The 23,662-nt window shown below is 41.3% G+C and overlaps 1 protein-coding gene across 7 annotated transcripts in view; it reads right to left on the reverse strand.

The window, feature by feature from the left end:
• The window catches only part of GARNL3 (GTPase activating Rap/RanGAP domain like 3), a 53,340-nt gene extending 31,938 nt beyond the window's left edge, over nucleotides 1–21,402 (reverse strand). For 2 of the 7 annotated variants that reach the window (XM_082775316.1, XM_082775317.1), the window contains exons 1-10: nucleotides 13,644–13,796; nucleotides 8,447–8,516; nucleotides 5,056–5,130; nucleotides 4,093–4,192; nucleotides 3,596–3,714; nucleotides 2,717–2,781; nucleotides 1,515–1,578; nucleotides 1,236–1,262; nucleotides 811–886; nucleotides 79–177 (exon numbers count right to left, since the gene is read on the reverse strand). In XM_082775316.1, coding sequence (XP_082631442.1) covers nucleotides 79–177; nucleotides 811–886; nucleotides 1,236–1,262; nucleotides 1,515–1,578; nucleotides 2,717–2,781; nucleotides 3,596–3,714; nucleotides 4,093–4,192; nucleotides 5,056–5,130; nucleotides 8,447–8,516; nucleotides 13,644–13,699 — 751 coding nt within the window. In that variant the 5' untranslated portion in view covers nucleotides 13,700–13,796. Of the gene's footprint in view, nucleotides 1–78; nucleotides 178–810; nucleotides 887–1,229; nucleotides 1,263–1,514; nucleotides 1,579–2,716; nucleotides 2,782–3,595; nucleotides 3,715–4,092; nucleotides 4,193–5,055; nucleotides 5,131–8,446; nucleotides 8,517–13,643; nucleotides 13,797–20,918; nucleotides 21,087–21,256 lie in introns of those variants that run through there. The other 5 variants (XM_082775312.1, XM_082775313.1, XM_082775314.1 and 2 more) reach the window with 5 other exon arrangements.
• Between the last annotated feature and the right edge of the window lie 2,260 nt (nucleotides 21,403–23,662).

A 23,662-nucleotide genomic window follows, 5' to 3' on the forward strand; every position in this document is an offset into this window, starting at 1 on the left:
AACAAATATTATGCACATGCAGCAAGCAAAATCTTTTATATTGTAGCCCCTGCTTCTTTGCCTCAGCTGAGTTCTTACTTTTTGTGTCCAGTCCTCCTCTGTAGCCTGTCCAGCCTTTCAAAGTAATTGTGTCGCCCAAGAGATGCAAAAATCTTTGAAAGCTCTCACTTCCAGTTTCTATACATGGAAGGGAGAAATGTTACAAGAACAAAGCACATGTAGTAATAGAACACCTACTAATGACTGATTAAAATACAGGAACAGGTCCTGCCTTCAGGACATAAGGACCAGAGTTTAAGCTGAATTAGCTTCTTCTCATGTCATCCAGGCTTTCTACCCTTACAGAAACAGCATCCCAGCCTTGCAGAATGGCAGAAGAAGGATCATCATGTGACATTAAACAATGATCTCCTTTGCTAACTCCATAACACTGTTCAAGTGCATAGAAGAATGAGATCACAAAACCTGAAGAATGAAAGAACTAGAAACAATGACTTCTTGCAGGTAACAAGAGTCACCTCCTTCAACTGCTTTTTTTTTTTTTTTAAATCTTACTTTGTATAGTCTATTTCTAGAAAGAAAATTTCATCATTTTCCAAGCTGTAATATTAGGTTTCCTACAGCAACCTTTCATAGAAATAGAATATTCTTTTCTACAGTGTTTCCACCCAATATGAACACAAAAACCTTACAAAACTACTGTTAACATAATCATTATTCACTATCTGGCTTCCACATGCTTGGTATATGAGCAGTATCCTATATTTTTAATGGAATGAATAAAAAATTAAGGAAAAGGTAAAAACTCACCATTGCTGAACATTTCATCGTCTGTAAGCTGCCCATCCTTAGCATAAAGGACTCCAAATTTAAAATTCACAGATCCCTAAAAAATAAAACTAAAGATTATAAGCTAAACAGGCAAAAGACCTAAACTAATGCCTTCTCTGTACATCCTGCATACGTGAATATATATCTCACACCAACCCCATTACATGCACAAATAACAAGAACCTAATATTTTACCTTTGATTATAGACTATTAATTGTATTATATACTTTTTATACTGGTGTTTAAAATGATTTTGGATTTCATATATTGAAAACTAATACTACATTTTTTTTATTGCAATAAGCAATCGACTGCGAAGTTGTTACAAAGGTATCAGTGCAAATATAACAAATACAGCTATATTCTTTGAACTATGAGCTAGGAGTGGTAAGCTTACATTTACCTCTTGCTCCTCAAGAACCAATAAATCCTGCAAATAAAACAGTTTGTTTAGCACTCTGGCATTAAAGGCAACACAAATAAAATGATTACATCCTTGTGTATTTAAGTTTTGCTTTGAAGTGGCCAGTTCAACTGATAAACAAAGTTTACTTTTTAAACCCCCTAATCCTCATTATTATTCTGCTGAAACAAAGGAACTAGTAATATTTATGCTTAATGATTTATTTTCCAGAAAATAATAAAGAAAAACAACTAAGCAAAAGAAGAAATCACCACTTACCTTTTGTATCTCGGGATGAAAAATTTCCCTTGGGCTCTTCTCAAATTTCTCAAGACTCATAGCACTGAAATGTAAACAAAATACTGTGTAATAGAAAGGCTAGCATACATTTCAACACTAAAGCACTAATAGTTGCAGTTAGAACTGCTTACAAGAGGAATTGTTCAAAGGCCCTGTCTTACATGGAATGTATTGTAGAATCACAGAATGGTTTTGGTTGGAAGGGACCTTAAACATCATCTAATTCCAACCCCCATGCTTTAGGCAGGGACACCTTCCACTAGATCAGGTTTCTCAAATCCCCATCCAACCTGGCCTTTAACACTTCCAGGGATGGGGCATCCACAACTTTTCTGGACAACCTGTTCCAGTGCCTCACCACTCTCTGAGTAAAGAATTTATTCCTAATATCTAATCTAAATCTACCCTCTTTTAATTTAAAGCCGTTACCCTCTGTCCTATCACTATACTCACTGACAAGGAGTCCCTCTCCAGCTTTCCTGTAGGCCTCCTTTGGTACTGGAAGATTGCTATAAGGTCTCCCTGGAGCCTTCTTTTCTCTAGGCTGAACAACTCCAACTCTCTCAGCCTGTCTTTGCAGGAGAGGTGCTCCAGCCCCTTCATCTTTGTGGCCCTCCTCTGGACTCGTTCTAAATACTTTTATGTCCTTCTTGTGCTGGGGGCCACAGAGCTGAATGCAGTGCTCCAGGTGGGGTCTCACAAGAGTAGAGTAGATGGGGGAGAATCACCTCCCTCGACCTGCTGGCCACGCTTATTTTGGTACAGCCCAGGATATGGCTGGCTTTCTGAGCTGTAAGTGTACATTGCCAGAATCATCATTTCTTTTCCACAGTGCTAATCTCCAAGACTTCCCAAACTTCTGCATTTTAAGTACAGAAACTATTAAAACCCTGCATGGATGTCAAGATTAAATTTACACCTGTTTTACAATTAATTTGAAAATAGTCCCTCTGCCAAAGAAATGTTCTGAGAATCTTTGTCCATTCTACATGTAAATCGTCACTTTTTCTACTCCAGGACAGGCATTAAAAGCACATTTTTCCTGTCCTCAGTGATTAAGATTTGTAAACCTGTTTTTGCAGTTTTTAAAATAATGAAAATCATGCAACACAAGCTCCGAATTCCAGGGAGAAAAGATACATACAAGTCTCTTAACCCATAATTTATTTGTAAATACATACCTCAATATAGATTTCACTGATAATGTTTTTGTGGGACTGTAAGGGAGACATATTTTCTGAGTACCCTATAAAGGGGGAAAAATTACAGAAAAATAGAAGACATTACAGGACATACTGACATTCTCTATACATTAAAATAGGAATACTGATAAAAACAATTTCGTAAAAAACAAAGATCAACACCATGCTAGTTTTACTTAGTCATATTTACTACTGAATTAAAACAAACAAACAAACAAACATGAAAATGCATAGGATGGTGCAAAATTATTTTTAAATTAGCTTTTACTACTCTGCCATGTAGGAACTTAAAAAGGAAACTCACAGTACAATACTGGGCATTAGGAAGACTGTTGAAACTAGTAGACATAACTATTTCTCTTCTAAAAAAAAAGTGACCTATGCATGTGTACTAAACAATATTAAATTAATTGCTTAGATAAAGGTCATTACTGAAAGCTAAGTGAAAAGAAAATCCTAAGAAGATATTAGTGAAACCAGTATCACATTTGGCTATTTTCTTATCACTGTATAAAAATATCAGTAAATCAGTGGTATATCACAGCTTAAACTCATCACAGGATATAAATCAAGAACAATTTAGGCAACATTATTAAAAACAATGCAGAGCTGCATGTAAGAACAATTAGAAATATCTTGCATTGTACATTTCTGTCATAAAGTTATGTATACTGTTATCTACTAAGCTAGTTTATCCACTAGGATAGAATTCTATGTTCTCATATAAAAATGAAATCTCCATATACTAAATACCAAAATTCTGAAGAAGCAAAAAAGTCTGTGGTGAATGCATACAAAACAAGCAAGCAAGCAAACAAACAAAAAAGGCAGAGCAGCAATTAAGTATTTGTTTCTTACTGTTTTTCTCCAAAGAATTGAATGGTATTGGGGAACACGCTGATTATTTTGGTCAGAGAGTACAACGGACAGAAAGAAAGGGTTCTTCTCTGCATCTGTACCTATGTAATTCTGATGAACTGTTAGAGAAAAATAAGTGTTATGCATTGTAAAGAAAACACACACAGGTTTACATGAGAAAATATATACTTATCTGTATATAAATATATAGTTATGTAGATACGTGTAAAAGACAAGAGACAGGTATAGACTTCAAGGCCTAGAGGGGCTTCTGTTTGTTTTCTGTTTGGTAGCATGGGTTCTGCTGCTTACAGAACACCATCCTCTGTCTTCAAGTTAAAAATACATCAAACAAGAACTTGCGTTGAGTACAGGGCAAAAATGCGTTAGTATTACATTAACGTCATTTTTTCCCCATGTTTAAATACTTGCAATTCAAAGCTACATTGCTTTTGCATTGAACAAAACTTCAAATACATTCACAAAAACATTAATACCTTTTCCTAAAAAATATTTGAAATACCATCTTGTATAATATTCTGGATTTTCCAAATGCACATCTGTTCTGTGCCATGTTCCTGGAGTGTAGTCTGTATTCTGAAACAGAATTGGGAGACTGCAGATCAAATGCTGAAGAAAAAAACTGAGGACATAATAATAGAGGGAAAAGTCAAGCAAGCGTGGCAAGAAGAATTTTAGTTGTATACTTTATAAACAGATGATCTGTAACAATTTATGGTTAATATTATTTCAATACAAGTTTATCAAGACCTGATGTACATTTCTAGACTATGAAGTTTTATTTCTTCAAGCATTACGTTGATATTTATAGCTAGAAATGTTTTACAAAGGAAGATAACTCCCGTCCTCCATTTAAGGAGAAATCTAAATATCACTGTAGTGGTTAAGGGGGAACACCATGAGACTAACAGCACAGGAATCTGGAATGAATGACTCTTTCAGGCGCCATTCAGCTTCTTCATCTCTCATTTAAAAGATGAGCATAGCTGCCTAAACACATATAAGAGGAAAAAAAAAAAAAGCTATAAACTCATCACACTCAGGAACAAACTTAAAATCACAAAGGTTAGCTTGAACACTATAGTATCATCAAGACACCAGTGTAACAAAGTGAACTAAAGTCTGCAAAGTGTTATTCAGAGAATAACACTTTTTTTCTTTTAACCAGATCAAATGAGCAAAACATCACCAAAACTAAAATAAATATAATCTCTGTCCTTAAAAAGGAAATTGTCAAGATTTTGTACTTTTGAAATAAAACCTTAGACTTGAGGGTAAAAGCCCACCATCTCCATACTCTCAGATTCTTATATTCTCATATTATCTAATGTTTTTAAGACCAGTACCCTAGTAATTGACTGTAAATCCATCTTTCAGTTGTGAAGAGTAACTGAAACTGATCTATTTTTTGTTTTCTATGAGTATATGTAGCCACTTACCTCATTAGAGGAGCCATTTTCCACACGGAATCTTCCAGCTCTTTGGATGGCTCCATCAGCATCACTAGATATAAGCTATGAGAGAACTTAAGATAAATGTTCTAGTTCCAAAGACACCCATATGATCAGCAAACAAATCTTACATGGTTTCTCCTTCTCCCAGGTGTCATACCACTACCCATAGGGACGGTATGAACACATCTATTACCAATTTGACTACAGATTTGGAATGACCCAATTATAACTCTAAGAATGTGTGAGTGTGAAAGCTGTACTTTCTTCTGGTATATCCAGTGCTAATCAGAAATTCTCCTGTCTCAGGTTTTGGCTACACCAATGTGCAGAATGCATACAGAGGTACATGCCACCTTCCAGAAACTGATCTTCACGTTCACTCCTTTCCAAACAATGGCTCTTACGGACATGTTGATTCTAGTCCTCTCAGCTTTGCTATGTTTAAAACCCTACGTGCTCGTAGTGTCACTGTGACTAGCAGTCTTTTATTGCATTTATTACATATTTGTGTAAGTTCTCAGAAGATAGAAAGCAGTAATAATCTCTAAACGTAATAGTCAGTGATGATACCGAACATTTTGAGGTATACTGTTCAGTATATCCTGCTCTGCTTCCTGCATTTACATCAGAAAATATGGCTTGTTTTGATTTGAAGACTTCTAGAGTTTCATAAACATTCTGGGAAAGGCTGCCTGGTCTTTCTATAAGGGAATCCAGTGATTTCCAGAAGACAAACTCCTTTTGTTGCAAAAAAAAAAAAAAATCATGAAAAGTTAACAACACAAAGATAACATGACATTTTTTCCTGTGTTCAACAACATTGTTTGGAATCCATAAAAAGCAGCAGAGAATGTTTTTTTTTCCCCTCAAAGATCAGCTGGAAATAACACTGCATGCTGCTCCTCTAAAAACTGTAAAAAGAGATTGTCACATATTATACCAAACTTTAGAAATAGGATCTGAACAACAATAATGCAGTAGTATACCCTTTCTCACTTCCCTCCAGCAATACATGTTATTAAATGACAATACTTTCTCCCTTTGCTTGGTAGAAGAGTTATTGGAATGTTTTGTTCTCTTTGCCCCTTCCTTTGAAGAGATCTGAGACTATGTCAGGAATAAGCTAACAAGGCAAGAACTGCAACAGACTCAGTATGAACTGTAAGAGAAACCTTAGGGACAACTGGTCATAACAGACCAGTAGGAAGGATGTATGAGAAACCATTTAGGGCTGAGACAAAACGAACAGGTTATAATAAATAAAAGATAGAAAACATTGAGCAATAGGGATGCCGTTGAGGAAAATACTAAGGAATTAAATGTTTATAAACTTACGAGGGCAAACACCTTTTTACATTTGTATTTCAAAAGATAAAGAGAGTATTTGGCTTACACAGCAAGGTTTTGGTAGTAGGGGCAGGGGGGCTGTGGGGATAGCCTTTGTGAGGAGTCTAGCAGCTGCTCTGTGTTAGAGAAGGGCCAGTTCCAGCCAGCTCTAAAAAGGACCCACCACTGGTCAGAGCCAAGCCATGAGTGACACAAGTTGCGTCTGTGGGAAACCAGAGAAAGGGAAAAAACTGCTGCGCAACAGAAGCTGGGAGAGAGTAGTGAGCAACTGAGAAAGAAAGAATCCTGAAGACACCAAGGTCAGTGAAGAAGGAGGGGAGGAAGTGCTCCAGGCACCACGGCAGACATTTCCCTGAAGCTTGTGGCAAGGAACACAGTAGAGCAGGCTGTCACCCTGCAGCCTGTGGTATATCACAGTGGAGCAGATCTCCATGCTGCAGCCCATGAAGGACCATGCAGGAGCAGATGGATCTGGCCATAGCTGCCACCTGTGGGAGACCCATGCTGGAACAGTCCAGCCCTGAAGGACTGCACCTGATGGTACAGACACACATGGGAGCAGTTCTTGAGGAACTGTAGTCTGTGGGAAGCCCACGTAGGATCAGTTCAAAAGGACTGCATCCCACAGCACAGACACTACACTGGACCAGGGGAAGGACCTTGAAGGACCAGCAGAGATGAAGCATTATGGACTGACCACAAACCCTATTCCCCTGAACCACTCCATGGGAGGAGACAGAAGAGGCTGGGGGGGTGGAGGTGGTGGGAGGTGGAAGGTGCTTTTACTTGCTTTTAGTTCTCACTGCTCTAGTATGTTATCAATAGGTAATAAATTACATTAATCTCCCTTATACTGAGTCTGTTTTGCCTGTGACAGTAATTGGCGAGTGATCTCTCCCTATCCTTATCTCAACCCAAGAGCTTTTCTTTCTTCATCATATTTTCTTCCTCTGTCCTTCTGAGGAGGTGGAGTGTGAGGGCAGTGTGGTTTAACTCATCGCTTGTTAAACTACCATACATGCTAAGAAAACCAATCACAAGACAAGACTGCTTGTATGAGGTTACCGTGAATTTATAATTACCAATATATTTCTCTTTTCCAGGTAAAGAACCAAAATACTGGGAATGAAAGTGCCTCTTACCACAAAGTGTTTCACTTGCCTTTTTGATTAAAATACCATCTCTAATACATGAAATGCATGGAAAGTGAAGATAGGTACCTGGTGTTCTTGTAATGAAAATTCCAGAAACTAAGCCACCAACTGAAATCATTTATATTTATAAATACACAAGCCAAGATCTTGAAAGTACAACCATAGTTAACAGAACATTAACTATTTCTTCCTGTAGCAACAGAGCTGAAGTTTACTTTTTGTACCCCACTTATGTAGATTTCATTATACTTTGTATACAGTGATATCATTTTAACTCCTGACATAGAAGAAATAAATAATTCACAGAAAGAATTTCTACATTAGAGAACAAAACAAAACAAAAAAGTGCTGAGCTAATCTTTGAAGAAAATTCAGAAAAACTAGCAGATTTCAGGAAACAGATTTTTCAATATTCTTACGTTGCCTAGTTCTTTTAATTTTACACCCTTTCCCACTACTCAGGGGCAGGTACACATAAAATGACATACACATGCCAACACATGAGCATGGATACAGTTTTTAACTCAGATCACTACAAAAGCTTCATCAAATATAGCCCTAACATTTCACGATCTTCAGCTTATAGAAGGAAAAAAGGCTCAATTTCCATCTTCCTGAATCAACTGGGGTAAACAGGGTATTTATATAATATCTTCTGTCACATTAAGATGAAAGATTCATAAATAAGGTTGTAAAAATATTTCCGAGCACACATCTAATTTAGGTAATCGCTCTTTTTATTGCTCTAAAATTTTCAAGTCCAGCTTAGAGAACACATCTTCCAAACTAACTTTGAATTTTTACCTGGAAACTAAAAGTATTTGCACTTTGCATTATACAGTGTTTAAATTAAAGGATGGGCAAAGTAAACTTACAAGCTCCACAGATCCATAGTGCTTTCTGCTAAACTCTCCACGTCTGCAACCCAGATCTTCAGATACAGAACTGGAATAGAAACATTTCATCAGTATACACAGTCAATTTAGCCTTAGATCTCCTGCAACACTACATGCTGCCATTAACAATATCATTCCTGCTGAATGAGGTTTGCAGTGCATAAGCTTGTTAATGCAATGAACACTCCTTACAACGTGCTCACTCCAGCCATTGCAGTCTGGTGTTCATACTATCAGCCAATGGAAAAGAAATGTCTGTGTCTTGACTGAAAGCAAAAACTATGATTAAATATCTAGTCACAATGGAACCAACACAGAGTTCCACTTAATAAACTTTGCTTAGTATGTTGCTGATTTTTTTTTCTTCTCCAGAAAGTCTCTCTTTAGACTACACACAATAAAACAATTATCTCGATTCAAAAGCAGAAAGAAGGAACAGCATTTCATAGATTTCCCCCTCCCATAACACTGACAAAAACAGAATTGTCAGGTAAGCAAAAGGAAGCCTCAAACACCACATTCAAAATCTACATGCATTATCGCTTATAATTTTATACCATTGTGTCCCATTAAGCACATCAGCATGTGTTTCATAAGCTCAAAACAGATGGCAAATAGCTCTGCTAGCTATAAACACCGAGCCTCTCAAATTTATAATCGAAGTCTTAGCAGTAGATGTTACAAATACAAGCTAAATAAAGATTTAGATGCAAATATAAAATAAACCTTTATTACCTTGTCTAGCAGCTGGGTAGGCTATCAACTAAGTCACTCCCTCATATTCCAAACTCACAGTTCACCACTATGTCAGCCTTAATGCTGACAAACACCTTTTTTTTTTTTTCCACATTAAAATTAAATGGCAGTAACCCTCCAACCAGCAATAAGGGATTAAATTTTCTGAGAATGATAAGTACCATAAGTTGTAACATTACATCAGTACACAGAAGAAATACTTGAATTTTAATTCAACACCCTCATACTTGGATCTTGACTGTAAGAGATACTGTGACACTGGAACGCTGAAATATCTTGATTTTTAAACAGCTTATCCATTTGGATTTGTACTTGTAGGTACTCAGAATTTATTAAACATGATTGATAATTCTGAGTTCCGTTTATTTGGATTCCATATCTTCAAACTAGGAAGAGAAATAGAAACAAGATGCATCTAACAAAGCTTTAAAACTCACAAAAATAATTTTGTGTTTGCTATCATTGTATAGGAAAGAGTAATAAGTGTAATAATAAGTAAAAATAAGATTCACGTAAGTTACAAATGAGCCACAACTGGAGTCAGTTCCAATGAATAAGATTACTTCAGGATGCTACATATCAATGCCGCGGAGATAAAATTAATTGCTAAAAAAAGCTTCAAAAATAAAATATAAAAAGAGCATTCAAAGAACATCTTGGGTTGGAAGGGACCTTTAAGATCATCTAGTTCCAACCCCCATGCCATGGGCAGGGATGCCACCCACTAGATCAAGTTGCCCAGGGCCTCATCCAGCCTAGTCTGGAACACCTCCAGGGATGGGGCATCCACAACTTCTCTGGGCAACCTGTTCCAGTGCCTCACCACCCTCTGAGTGAAGAATTTCCTCCTAACCTTTAATCTAAATCTCCCCTCTTTTAATTTAAAGCCATTCCCCCTTGTCCTATCATTACCAAACAAAGCGGAAAGTTGTTCTCCATCTTTTTAAGTCCCCTTTAAGTACTTAAAGGTTGCAGTAAGGTCACCCTGGAGCCTTCTCTTCTTTAGGCTGAACAGCCCCAGCTCTCTCAGCCTTTCTTCACAGGAGGGGTGCTCCAGCCCTCTGATCAGCTTTGTGGCCTTCCACTGGACTCATTCTAACAGATCCACATCCTTGTACTTGGGGCCCCAGACCTGGATGTAGCACTACAAGTGGGACAGAGTAGAGGGGGACAATCCCCTCCCTTAACTGGCTGGCCACCCCTCTGTTGATGCAGCCCAGGATGCAGTTGGCCTTCTGGGCTGCAAGCGCACATTGCTGGCTCATGTCAAGCTTTTTGTCCGCTAGAACTCCCAAGTCCTCTGCAAGGCTGCTCTCAATGAGTTTTCCCAGTCTCGTGTCTGGGATTTCCCCAACCCAGGTGCAGCGCCTTGCACTTGGACTTGTTGAACCTCATGCGGCTCAAATGGGCCCACTTTTCTAGCTTGTCCAGGTCCCTTTGGATGGCATCCGTTCCCTCTTTGGTATCAACTGCACCACTCAACTTGGTGTCATTGCAAATTTGCAAAGGGTGTACTCGATCCTTCTGTCTATGTTGTTGATAAAGATATTAAACAGTACCAGTCCCAGGATAAACTCTTGAGGGACATCACTCATCAACAGACTCCACCCAGACATGGAGCCATTGACCACCACTCTCTGGGTGCGACCCTCAAGCCAATTCCTTATCCACTGAATGGTCCACCTTTCAAATCTGTAGCTCTCCAAGCTGAAGATCAGGATGTCATGTGGGACCGTGTCAAAGGCCTTACAGAAGTCCAGGCAGATGACATCAGTTGGTTTTCCTTTGTCAACTGATGCAGTCACTCCATCGTAGGAGGCCACCAGATTGGTCAGGCATGATTTATGCTTGGTGAAGCCATGCTGGCCCTCTCGGATCAACTCTTTGTCTTGCATGTGCCTTGACATTGCTTCCAGGAGGATCTTTTCCATGATCCTCCCAGGCACAGAAGTGAGGCTCACTGGTCTGTAGTTCCCCGAGTCCTCTTTTCTACCCTTTCTAAAAATGGGAGTGATGTTTCCTTTTTTCCAGTCACCAGGGACTTCACCTGAATGCCAATGCTTTATTTTTTCCATCCATAAAAAAATTTAGAAATTAAAATTAATGTAGCACAATATTTTTGAAAATAGGCTTATAAACACCATCATGCACTCCATGTTCAAACGCATGTACAGTATGAGTTGCAAACAGTAGAACAGAATAGTTCAGTTGGAAGGGACCTACAAAGACCAACAAGTCCAACTGCCCGACCACTCCAGGGCTAACCAAAAGTTAAAACATACTATTGAGGACATTGTCCAAATGCCTTGAACACTGACAGGAATGGGGCATCAACCACCTCTCTAGGAAGCCTGTTTCAGTGTTTGACCACCTTCAGGGTAAAGAATTTTTTCCTAACGTCCAGTCTGAACCTCCCCTGAATAGCTTTGTGCTGTTGCCCCACATTCTGCCATCAGTTATTAGGGAGCAGAGACAGGCACCTCTATCTGCATGTCCCCTCCTCTGGGAGAGTCCCTTCCTCAGGAGAGGGATGAGATCGCCTCTGTCTTTTTTTCTCCAGACAAGACAAATCGAGTATCCGCAGCCTCTCCTCACAGGACATACCTTCCAGCCCTTTTACTAGCTTTGTTGCCCTCCTCTTGATGCATTCAAGTATCTTAATATTCTTTTTATATTGTGGAGCCCAGAACTGCACATGATGTTCAAGATGAAGTCACACCAATGCTAAATACAGTGGGAGAATCACTTCTTTTGACCAGCTGGCTATGCTGTGTTTAATGCATCCCAAAATGCAGTTTGCCCTCTTGGCTGCCAGGGCACACTGCTGACTCATGTTAAACCTGCTGTTGACCAGCACCCCCAGATCTCTTTCTGCTGAGCTGCTCTCCAGCCACTGATCTCCCATTCTGTACTTCTCATCAGCATTACTCCATTCCTGGTGCAGCATCTAGCTTTCACCTTTGTGGAATTTCATGTCATTGCTCCGATCTACCTAGATCTCTCTACTTTTCACCCTTCCAGAGCCAACAGCATCTCCCAGTTTGGTATTGTCAGCAAACTTGCTAAGTATGCATTCAACTGCTGCATCTAGACCATTGCTAAAAATGTCAAACAGATCCGTTACTGTAGTAACAGTTTGCTCAACATACTTGTTCTCCGAATGGCAAGTAAGTTCTTTAACAACCCATACAAACAAGACCATTTTTTCTTTTCCAAACAACTTCCAGACAGAATAGGATCAAAACAGAAATAAAAAAGAACTCTCCATGCTCACCACTACATACATAAGTGCACAAGTCAGTGACAGTTTCCAATAGTGTTTTAGTATTAATAGTCTTGTCCTTCTGCATCCTGAATCAAAATACCCCAAATATACCTAACTTCCACACATTATCAGCCCTTTTGAAATCAGAATTATACATAAAAGATTTTCTTTTTTATTTTCTTCACTGCATTGCATTCTTCTTCAGTCCTGACCTGACCTACACTAGAAAAACACTGTTGTTCCAGTTATAACAATTTTAAAAATAGTTTTCAAGGTATTAAGGTGAATTGCCAGCACTGAAATGCTAATGTTAGTTTACCGGTGGCTCATATCTGTTTGATTTAGTAAGTTAGAATTTACTTTTATTGCAAAGTGTTTTAATACAGACAAGCCCTTATTCCAATGGAAAACAAACAATCAAAGCAGTTTAAACCCATTTGTACACTAGCAGGATTTATTCCACTTCCCTCACCCATTTGTTTGGGAACACAGGGTCTTACAAAATTCAACAGTCCTGAAAGTCAAATGGCAAAGCAAGTTTCCACATATCAGATAATCTACACTTAAGCACGTAATTTCAATATCCTAGTGTCACGTCAAAAGTTTTGTGGTTTAGGACTTTGACACTTGAAAGTAATTCACAAGGGAGAGGTGGGGGGAGAATAGTGGCAGAAAGGGGTGAGCTTGCACACTGCACCTGTTTGATTACAAGGCCTACATGTCTCTTCAGCTCTCCTATCTCCATACCATCTAGATCATTACTTGTCAGCCCTTTGACACATCGTAGCTGTTAATCTATTTTCATTGAACAGGTGGGCACGGGTACAAACATGCTAAGCAGACGAGCAATCGCACATTGCTTTCTCAGTGATACCTGCCTGCACGAGCATGACGCTTCAACAGGCTGAGAAATCCACCCCGAGGACAGCACAACTGGCCCCGCTCACGCCAGCGGCGACAGCCCCTGCGGGAGGCGGCCGCAGCTCCGGGACTCACACCGCTCCGCTGCGCGGGGGCCGGCCCGGCGCCGCCCCTCCGGCCCCCACACGCAGGGTCCCAGCCGGTGCAATTCCGGCACCGTCCGACCGCCACCGTGAGCGCGGGCCCGCGCCGCGCCCCACCCGACATCAGCCCCCGCCTCCCTGGCTCCGGTACCGCTGAGAGAGGCCGAGGAGCCGACTGGAGACCGCCTCTGCGCTTCTCAGTTCCATGCGTGCGGAGGCCTCACCGCTCCCGCGTCGCTTCCGCGGTTCCGTCCCGCTCGGGAGAAACGACGAGAGCTCCCCTCACACATCCCGCTGCCCTGGCGCACAGGCACGGCGCGCCAGCCGCTGAGGTGCCGCGCCGCCGCGAGGCACGCCGGGAGCTGTAGTCCCACGAGCGAGCGGCCCGTCCGCCGCAGCCGGGAGCTGGCTACGAGAGGAGCACAAACGGGCCCTGCGGGTCGTCGGGCTCCTCCACAGTCAAGGACCTCCCGCGCCCCCTCCACGGAGAGGGGCCGGGCTCGCGGCAACACCCCGCGCGAACTCTGTCCTGGTAAACGCGGGACATAGAGAAGCAGGCTCCTGTAGAGCCGTTTTCTCAGAGCTGGTTGCTATTTAATAGGAGCAAAACACCGAGGAAACCATTCCGCACAGCAATGCTCTTGCCAGCTCACTGTCTGCTTCTGGTTTCTGCTGCATCCTAGAAGCCAGGCTTAATCTGGCTACTGTTATATCAGTAAAGGCACATAAAAAGGTCTTCTCAACCTGCCTGGCTACAGCTCGAAAGCTTCAGAAGTGCAGTCATCTTACAAGACTATTCTGTCATGTTCAAACACAACCAGCCAGCAGGGCGAAACCTGACCAGGGCACAGAATGGCAGCTCTATCAAGTATTACTTCATTCACAAAGTTGAAAATTCAGACAGCACATGGACAGAATCTTTGGTTTGCTAGCGGACACCAGACCACTTCATTCCAATTGAGCCTTCAACAAGCCCTGCATGCCTTTAAGAGTCTAACACAAACCAAATGGGAAACTCTTTCAAGTGCCTGAAGCTCTTTTCCCTGCTTTCTCCTTTAATGTAGATACATGTATATGCTATTGTTCTCTACCTTTCCAAGAGGTAAACATAGTCAGTGCTTATCACCTTCACATCATGAATCTCAGCATGACAGCATGACATAAAGTACTTTGACCATGTGAAGACTTATTTTACAACTTTGCAGTAGGAGTTGAAACCAGTATTAAGATCAACTGTTATGACTAAAGATGAAACAGTTCTTTGCTAGAGTAACAACTTGCATCTCAAGTAATTACATGTATAACTTGCATGGCTGTACTCTGTTTACACCAACTCCTTCAATAATTTCAATGGCTTGCATGTTTTGTAATAAACTTAAGTGCACTACTGTGTATTATGAAATACCACAACCATCCAGGTAGTAAACTGTAATTAATTATTGCACGATGTAATTGTGTGTCTTAGCTTTCTTTACAACCATTACCATGAAATTGCAACTTCAGGTAATATACTAAAACTTTACTTTGTGGTTTGATTTTAATGAAAAGCTACCCTAGTGCTAAGAAAGGAGTTCCATTTCCAGAATTCATATCATTCTGTGTCTCTCTGCTTACTCTGTCAGCCACCAGAAAATTAATTTGGATCTTTTATAAGCAAAGTTTACAACATTTTGACACCTGAGGATAGCTTCATAATACAAGCTATGTCTAAGTAAGTCTGCATCCTCTACCAGTAACTTACTCTTCCTTCTATGTCACAGCATTACACCTCACTATTAATTCTGCTGATGTGTGCTTAAGGAGTCACACTACCAGCTGCTCAATAAAAGGGGGAAGAAGGGGGAGAAAGCCTTCCAAAAAAGGTAGAGAGACTCTTGTTATCCAAGGAATTAATGGAACACAGTTGGACTATGAGTTTAATGGTAGATTAACACAATCAAACTGCAAGCATGAATAAAGTGATAAAATGCAATTGGAACCCAGCTTACCTTTATTCTGTAGGACCACCTACAAGTTACATGTCCAGCAGCTGCTCAGTTTGGCAGGTGGCTCCTCAGGTCAAAAAAAATTAAATAAAAAAAAATTGCATCCACTCATGCATCTCCTCACATGAAACTGGTTGGTATTACTAGAGAAGCATGTATCTGTCCCAAGGTAGTTTTCAACCTCTGGAAGTCAATGTAGAAAGGGCAAACTGCAGGCAATTGATGGCTGCATCTAAGTCTGGAACATGATGCTCAGTGAATAAAGTTTAAATATACTTATATTCTTTTTATTTTCTTTGTTTTGATCTCCAATGCTAAAACAGAGCAAGAATTCCATGCATGGAGTACTCTTGGAGTAACACCTCTTCTTGCTTTCTCCTGCACACTTTTTTCCTCATACATGTAATTATAGCATGTCATAATTCTTTCAGATAGACATAATGATATCAAATTTAAATCAGTAACATTTAATAATTTGGAGAGTAATCTCCCCTCACTATCTATACTATCGTGATTTTGCTCAATATTAAGTGTATGAACATGACAGCAGCACCCAGACAAATCTTCAAAGCTAACAGGAAACAAAAATCTGCACCTTATTAACTCCAACTTTTTTTTTTTTTAAAAAAGTGATTCTAAAACTTATGTCTACAGGCAAGAAACTACAAGATAACTGGTTAAGTATTGCAAACAAGTCTTTATACTAGTTAACTGTAAAAATTGCTTTTGTTATTAAAGGATTACCTCCCATGTATTGAAAAGATCTTCCAGTTTTGGAAATCAATTGAAATAATTGATATCAGTCTTGTAATGTTAAACACTGTAAAGAATAATTCACTTGTTTGCAGACTACATGTATAGAGTCCATTACATCGTAACTTAAATGTCAGAACACAAATCCAACCATTTACCACAAACAGATTTATTGCAAACCTAAATTAATATATTCCACATACCAGCCAAAAGTAATTTTCACCTAATAAAACACGAAACTTAAGACTGACTGCTTGTATACTGAGAAACACCCTAACAGACAAGAATAGGCATATCCAATAAAACAGCTTCAAGGGATCTTCCATGTTAGAGAAGCAAAAAAATTTACCGGAGAAAAACAAACAAACAACAACAAACTATTACCCCTCCTCAGAATTTTGTACTAAACCACAGTATTTGTTCTCTATGATTGCTTGTTCTCAGAATTGCTTTAGAAGCGTGCCGTAAGCGAAGCTTCATTTCTCTCACTCCTTCAGAAGAACCTACTTCTGTGGAAGTAATGAAACAGAAAGAGCCTACTACTTAATTTGTACTTTGACACCGTTGTGATTTACCCTATTCCTCTTCCTTTCTATGCACGAGGTATAAAACAGTAAAAAAGAAAACATGCACTCATTCAAATGTAAGTATTTGCTTTGTAGTGCCCACTGTCATCCTGAAAAAGTAATACCAACATGTAAAACACGACCACCTCTATTTCAAACAGAAAAGAAACACCACCTACTTTTGCACAGACCTTAGAAACTACAACAATGCTGAAGATTCTCACTTCAGTTTTTCAGACTGAGCTTTTTCCTCAATCAACTCCTTCCTAAGAAGGTCTTCTGAAATGAAAAGCCTGAATAAGTTACGGGCCGGTGTTACACCACACTGAAGTCCAAAAGCACGACAAAATTCCAGCCAGAGTGGAATGCAAACACAGACCCTCTGCATGAGAAAGATCAGCACATCAGATTTCTGTAGCATGCTATCATTTCGATGCTATAATAAATCTTAAACATGATAAAAACAATATTCTTTGCACAAAGGGCTTCCTCCCTTACAACACACTATCAGTATTTTTTTTCCTATTTTGTAAACAATAAGCGCACAGTGGTGGAACTAGGAAAGGTTACTTGGATGCTGCCTAATAAGATGAGGGATTCCTGTTGGCAGCTTATAGCAACAATAGATGCTTATTCTGTTGCAGGATGCAGCACGTCTCTGCAGTAACAGGCTGTCAGAGACACAAATAACTGCTTTTGCTTTATTTGTAATTGTTGCTGACTGTTTGCCAAGTTCCTCTCTATACTCCCCCAAAAATAAATATTTATACACACATAAATGGATTTTCTAAGCACATGTAGTGATAAACAGAGAGAATATTTTAAAACAGGGCATACAAATGAGCCCACAGTGTATGATTTAAAGAAGACCCACAATGTATGATTTAAAGAAGAAAGTCTGAGAAATGGAATTATGGGCATATTAGGAAAAAGAAGTGATTTACTTTATATGGCATGGTAATAAACCTGAAGTATAAATCAAAATGACCCCCTACTTTTTCTGTTTAATTTCCAGAGGTATATCTCCTTTAATCTGCTTCTGCCTTTATAATAGCATTCCTTTTTGTATGATTTATATAAAGATAAATGAAGGGTTTAATTCACCAGACTTGTGGTATCTGTACTGTCAGCAATTTCAAATAGTGCTATACTTCTCTTAAAACACTGTACTGGTTCTGGCTGGGATGGAGTTAACTTTCCCTGCAGCAGCCCATACAGTGCTGTGCTCTGCACATGTAGCTAGAACAGAACAGAATTGGTATCACACCAGTGTGGTGTCTACTGCTGAGCAATACTGGCACAGCATCAGGACGCCCTCTAACCCCCAAAGAGCCAGCAGGCTGCGGGTGGGCAAGAGGTGGGGCAGGAACATCACCAGGGCAGCTGACCTAAACCAACCAAAGGTATATTCCATGCCATGTGATGTCACAGGCAGTAATAAAAGGTGGAGAAAGGAAGGAGAGGGGAGAGGTGGGCTATCGTGAAAATATCTGTCTTCCTGAACAACAATGCTAGGCACATTGAGGCCCTGCTTCGAAGACGTGGTGGTCAAATATTGCTCATTGGTGGGAAGTAGAGCTATTTTTTCCCTCTGTGCTTGCACACAGCCTTTTTTTCATTTTTCCCCTTTCCCCCTTTTCCTTTACTCTTTAGTTAAATTATTTAATTAATAATATTTTCCCCTTAATAATTATTTTTCCTTTAATTAAATTATCCTTATATCAACCCATGAATTTTTGTTTTGTTTTGTTTTGTTTTCCTTTTCTTCTCCCCCCCCCCACCCCCCCCGAAGAGGAGGGGGAGTGAGAGCACAGTTGTGGTAGAGTTCAGCTGCCTAGCAAGGTAAAACCTCCACAAACACTCTTCATTACTTTTGTTATGGCCTTGTGAAACAAATCTTAGTCTTTAACCAACTTTAGGACAGATGAGATCCTCGGCATTTTGCAGACACAGAAAATACTCTGGAAGTGATTGAAGACTCTTAGACAGCAATATAGCTGGTACATCTCAACCTGACAAGTATTGATACTAGAAGGATTTCAAAACAAATTAGTCCATTTTATCTCTTGGCTTTCCACAAAGAGCATAAATACACTTTTAGTGACACCTTTAAAGGATGAATGTTCCTCACACCACTTAGTAACTCTCTGCTGGTGATGTACCTCACATCTTCTGAAGCAAGCAGAACAAAATACTTACATAATATAAAGGAATCCAAGAAGAGAACTTATGTTCCATTTCCTTTTATTAGATGAAATCAAAACTACTCATATTTTCCATAACCAAATTGCTACAAAGACATCTAGAAGCAAAGTTCTAAAAAGTGGGCTAAGCTACAAATACTGAAGTTTTGGTTTTGGTGTTTTATTTATTTATTTATTTTTCAATGTTTGCAAAATAAATAATGATATCTTGAAAACTCTGGGCTATAGTAAGATGGCTGAAATTATAATTAAGTCCACATAACCAGCATTTTCTATCTCATCCATTTTGAACCTTTAAATGCAGTTAGCCAACTAGGAACAGCTGTCATGACAGAAATCTGACCACTTGGATCTTGACCAGAACGTTTGCATTAGCTTCCATGCATAAATATTCCTAGTGCACAGCCAAACTTTACTCACTATTACTACTTCCGAGCTTGCCCCTTCAACTGTCTATTCAATGGACCTATGCAGACCTGAAGTGGCAGAAGTTGACCTGAGAAGGTTTGAGATTCTACACTCTTCTATAATCCCCATCTCTGAAGGCTCTCCCAGCATGCATGCAAACCAACCATATACTATGAGAGTCCAAGTACTTCAGTTAAGCTCCTGAACTAGCTATATCTCCAAACTTATATATCTATATATGCATATATATATATACACACATGCATACATGGCAACAGATCCAGAGGAGCAGACTCATCTGCTTCCTAGTACCCTGCTGTATGTTGATTTATGGGATTGTAAAGTTTTCACATCATTTCAGCTGCCTACAGAAAGTTTTCTATGGAGAGTATTCAGTACGCCTGCAAGTAGCAGAAACCAGCCAGTTCCAAGTTAGCCAAGGAGACATGAAAGTTTTGCTGCTCCTGATTCAAGACACCCTTCACACTGTTAAATTAAAATACTGGGCATGCGTGGCAACTTCCCTGAAAACAATGGAATTTATAAGGAAGCTAGACAGCATCATACTGAACACCGAGGAAAAGCCAGTCATCACAGTTTGTAGAGAGAGCAGTAAGAAAGAACTGATAAAATACTAATACTACAGGTGCACTTAAAATACTTAGAAGTAAAGAACCAGAAGAACCACAATAACATTCTCTAAACTGTATATGGCACCACACTTGACACCAAACAGGCAGGCAGAATCTCAGCAGGAAATTAAGAATTTGGTATTCTAGACTAAAACGTTCTAGGAAAAAAAAAGGAGGGGGGGGTGTCTTGCACACAGCTGGTGCAAAGAATGATGAAAATCCAAACAAAACCCAGTTAGTCTGATAAATCCCAAAACAGAACACGATCTGTTAAAAAAAAAAAAAAAAAAAAGTACAACTGATGAAAATTTTTAAACAGGTTAATGCACAAAATGTGCATCTGGTAGGGGAAAAAAAGGCCATTATGCTGTATTTTCTTCTGGGAAAAAATGGTATCTTACGTAGGTCAAGCTAAGGTAATTATCTTCTAAAACCTACTGAAAACTTTTCAAGATTGACTCAACTCTAGCTATTTTTGCAGATAGCTGGTAAAGCCAGATGTTTCTCTCTCTCTATATATATATATATAAATTATTCTCAGCAATTAGGATGTTTTAAATACTTCAGCAAAGCAGTGGATAAAGAAAAAAAATAAAAGTTTTAAGGAAAACAAGACAACACTTCCTTTTAAAAACATTCTAAATTTCCCACATGAAAAATTCATCTGTACATTTCTAAGAACAGTTTTGAATGATTTGTAAATCAAAATAAAAGGACAAGAATTTCTTTTCCTGTACGCAAGACATCCTTATGCCTCTGAGAATGTGTGTACGCCTATCTATACACATACAAAGACGTTAATGCCATTGAATATGCGTATAGAACCCATAACAAAGAAAGCACTGCCTTATCGAGGGCCGGCAGGTTCACCCACAGACCTCATTCGGATGAGTTCTTCATAGATCTTCTGTTTCTTGGTTTATTTCAGACAGATCTCTGAAGGCGTTTTGTCTGTGTTCCCATGTTTGAGCCACCACCAAGCCGGGCAGGCCGCTGCCGAACAACGGAGAGAACGCGCAGCTCGCCCGCCCCTCTCAGGCCGGCGGCGCCAGCCCCAGCCGGTGCGGCTGCCCTCAAGAAGCACGGCTGCAGGGCCCGGCACCGCCGCGCCCGGGGCCCGCCCACAGCCCGCGCTGCCGGAGCGGCGGCGCTTCCCGGCCCCACCCCGCCGGCCGAGATCCCGCAGTTCTCGGCCGCTCCCGAGACAGGTAGTTACCAGAGAACTCTAAGAGGCGCCGGGCACCAGCAGCAACCAGAGGTGAAGCTGTCGGGCGCACCCGAGAAGGGCATCAGCGCGCTTCCCGCCGCGGCGCCCCCGCGCTCCCGTCGGTTTCGGATCTCCCCCGCTAACGCAGACCAGACGAGCGCACGGGGGCGGAGGCCGCCGGCGAGGGTTGCGCTGCGGCCCAGCGCCGCGGCAGCCCGCGTCCCCTCCGCCGCACGCCATGGCGCAGGCCGCGGAGCCCGGGTCCTAGAGCCCGCGGGTCCACGGCGCGGGCCGCAGAGAGGGCGCTGGCGTTGTTCACTAGGCAGCTCGAGCGAGGGGCGTGGAGCCCTTCTTCGGTCATTGTGCCGGCCAGGGTCAGTGCCTCAGTAGCTCGGTCCCTTCAGTGTCGCGTTTTTAAGAGACTGTCGTTCTCATCCTGTTTTGTCTGGACACAGCTTTATGCGCGGTCTGAAGGTGCCCACAAATTGTGCATGCTGTGGCAGTGTTCTCTTTGAAGGAAGGACTAGGGCTGCACTTAATGCAGAAGCGTTAGTGGAGAAGGAGTGACAGACAGCTGGGGACAGACAGCTGGGGTGGGCTGTCTTCCTGGCTCTCCGATGGATGAGAGGCACTTTTCTGATGACGGTATGCTGAACACAGAGCTCAGGCACTGTGATAGCTGGTAGCTTCACATTCCTTCTGCCTGTGATGAGTGAGAGGGTGGTTAAGTGAGGGGACTGCTTGTTCCTCCTTTCTGTGTTGGGTGTGTGCATTGTCATGCCAAGTAGGGCAGACACTTAGCATTGCAGTCTCAGTCTGTGCCAGTTTCAGAGGACTGTCATCTACAGAGGGCTGGAGTTAGCTGGGCACCTAAGTGAAACTGTCAGACTTTCAGGGCTACTTGACATCCTGGTAATGAAACAGACCCAGAGAAGGTGACCAAAGTAGCACAGCCAGCCTTAATTTTGCAGCAACTATTACTTACCGCAGACTAGGGCACAGTTCTGGGGGGGTTGTACCTGGCCATTTGTTAACTGTTCAGTCTTCTGCAGATGCTGAAGTGTAGCCTGACAGTTGAAGGAGTGTCACAGCTGGGAGCTCTGCAGAGATCTGGGGCCAACAAATTATTGTCAGGGATTTAAAGTTTGTAGATTATGTTAGATTGTAAACCCTGATGCCCGATCAGTAAATGAGTAAACTATAAAACCAGACAAATACTGGGTCTCACCCAATAAATTAATAAACTATAACCCCCGAGTAAGAAACCCTCAACTACGACCAATGTAAACTATAATTGAAAGACACTGAACCCTCAGTTTTACGAAATACAAGCACATATGAGGAGGAAAACTGCAGCGCCACCAAGCTTTCTGTGACCCGATAACCAAAATTCCATACTGCCAGGTCAAGCATGTCTGCCCTGTCATCTCTTTTTCTCTCTCTATGTCCCGCTCCTGTGCCATTTTTTCTTTATTCTTCTTTCCTTCTTCCTGTCCTTTTTCTCTCTTTCCCTCTGCCCTGCTCATTGTCCCTGGTTTATTTTTCTATAGGCTACTGTCCCTGTCTTTTTTTCCCACTCATTTCTTGTTCTCTTAATTCCTCTGTCCCAATCTGTGTCCCTCTGTTTCTCTTTGATTCTCTGCCCTTTCTCCTTGCTCTCTATTCTTTCCTATGTCCTGCTCCCAGTTCCCCTTCTGCTCTTCATACCTCTGTCCTGCTCCCTGTCCCTGTTTTTTCTTCCTCCATCTGGCCTGCCACCCATCACTGTTTTTCCTCCTCCATTCCTTTTGTGGGGTAAAGTTGCCATTCCAGAAGAGAAAGAGAGCTCCATACAGCCAGCGCCTGGGGAGCAGCCTCTCCCTCCCTGCCAGCAGGATGGGAGAGCCTCAGGCCAGCCCCAAGGGGCTGCAAAGAAGCCAGAGACCTCAATATGCCAACAGGAGCTTCCCAGGAGGCAAAGGCCAAGAGACGTAACACATGCTGATGACAGGGGGTCATGCTGGCCAGGCCAACGGCAGTCAGAAAGCTGCTGGGGCTGCAGGAGCGGGGAAACAGACCTCCCCTGCTTACAGGGAGGCCTTGGGGTCTGCTGAGCTCCATCCCCCTTTTGGGTACGGAGATGCTGCCTCTCGCCCTGCCTACAGGAGGGCCGCATTCTCTGGGCAGCCAGAGGAGCAATGGGCCAAAAGGCCAAAAAAATCGCAAAGACCCAGCCCTGCTTACAGGGACAAACACAAACCAGCTATGCTCTCACATGACTGCAGCCCTGGTGACAAGGGGTTCCCTTTGCCCTGGATGCCTTTCTTGTGCCAACTCTTCAGTGATCTGCTCCTCTTGCTGCACAGCTCCAGACCAAGACTCTTCTTTCTTCCTCCTCCATCATCGGAGGGTTACGGTTAGGGTTAGGGTTAGGGT

The sequence above is a fragment of the Aythya marila genome (genome assembly GCF_965140915.1).
Source record: "Aythya marila genome assembly, chromosome: 19".
Lineage (NCBI taxonomy): Eukaryota > Metazoa > Chordata > Aves > Anseriformes > Anatidae > Aythya > Aythya marila.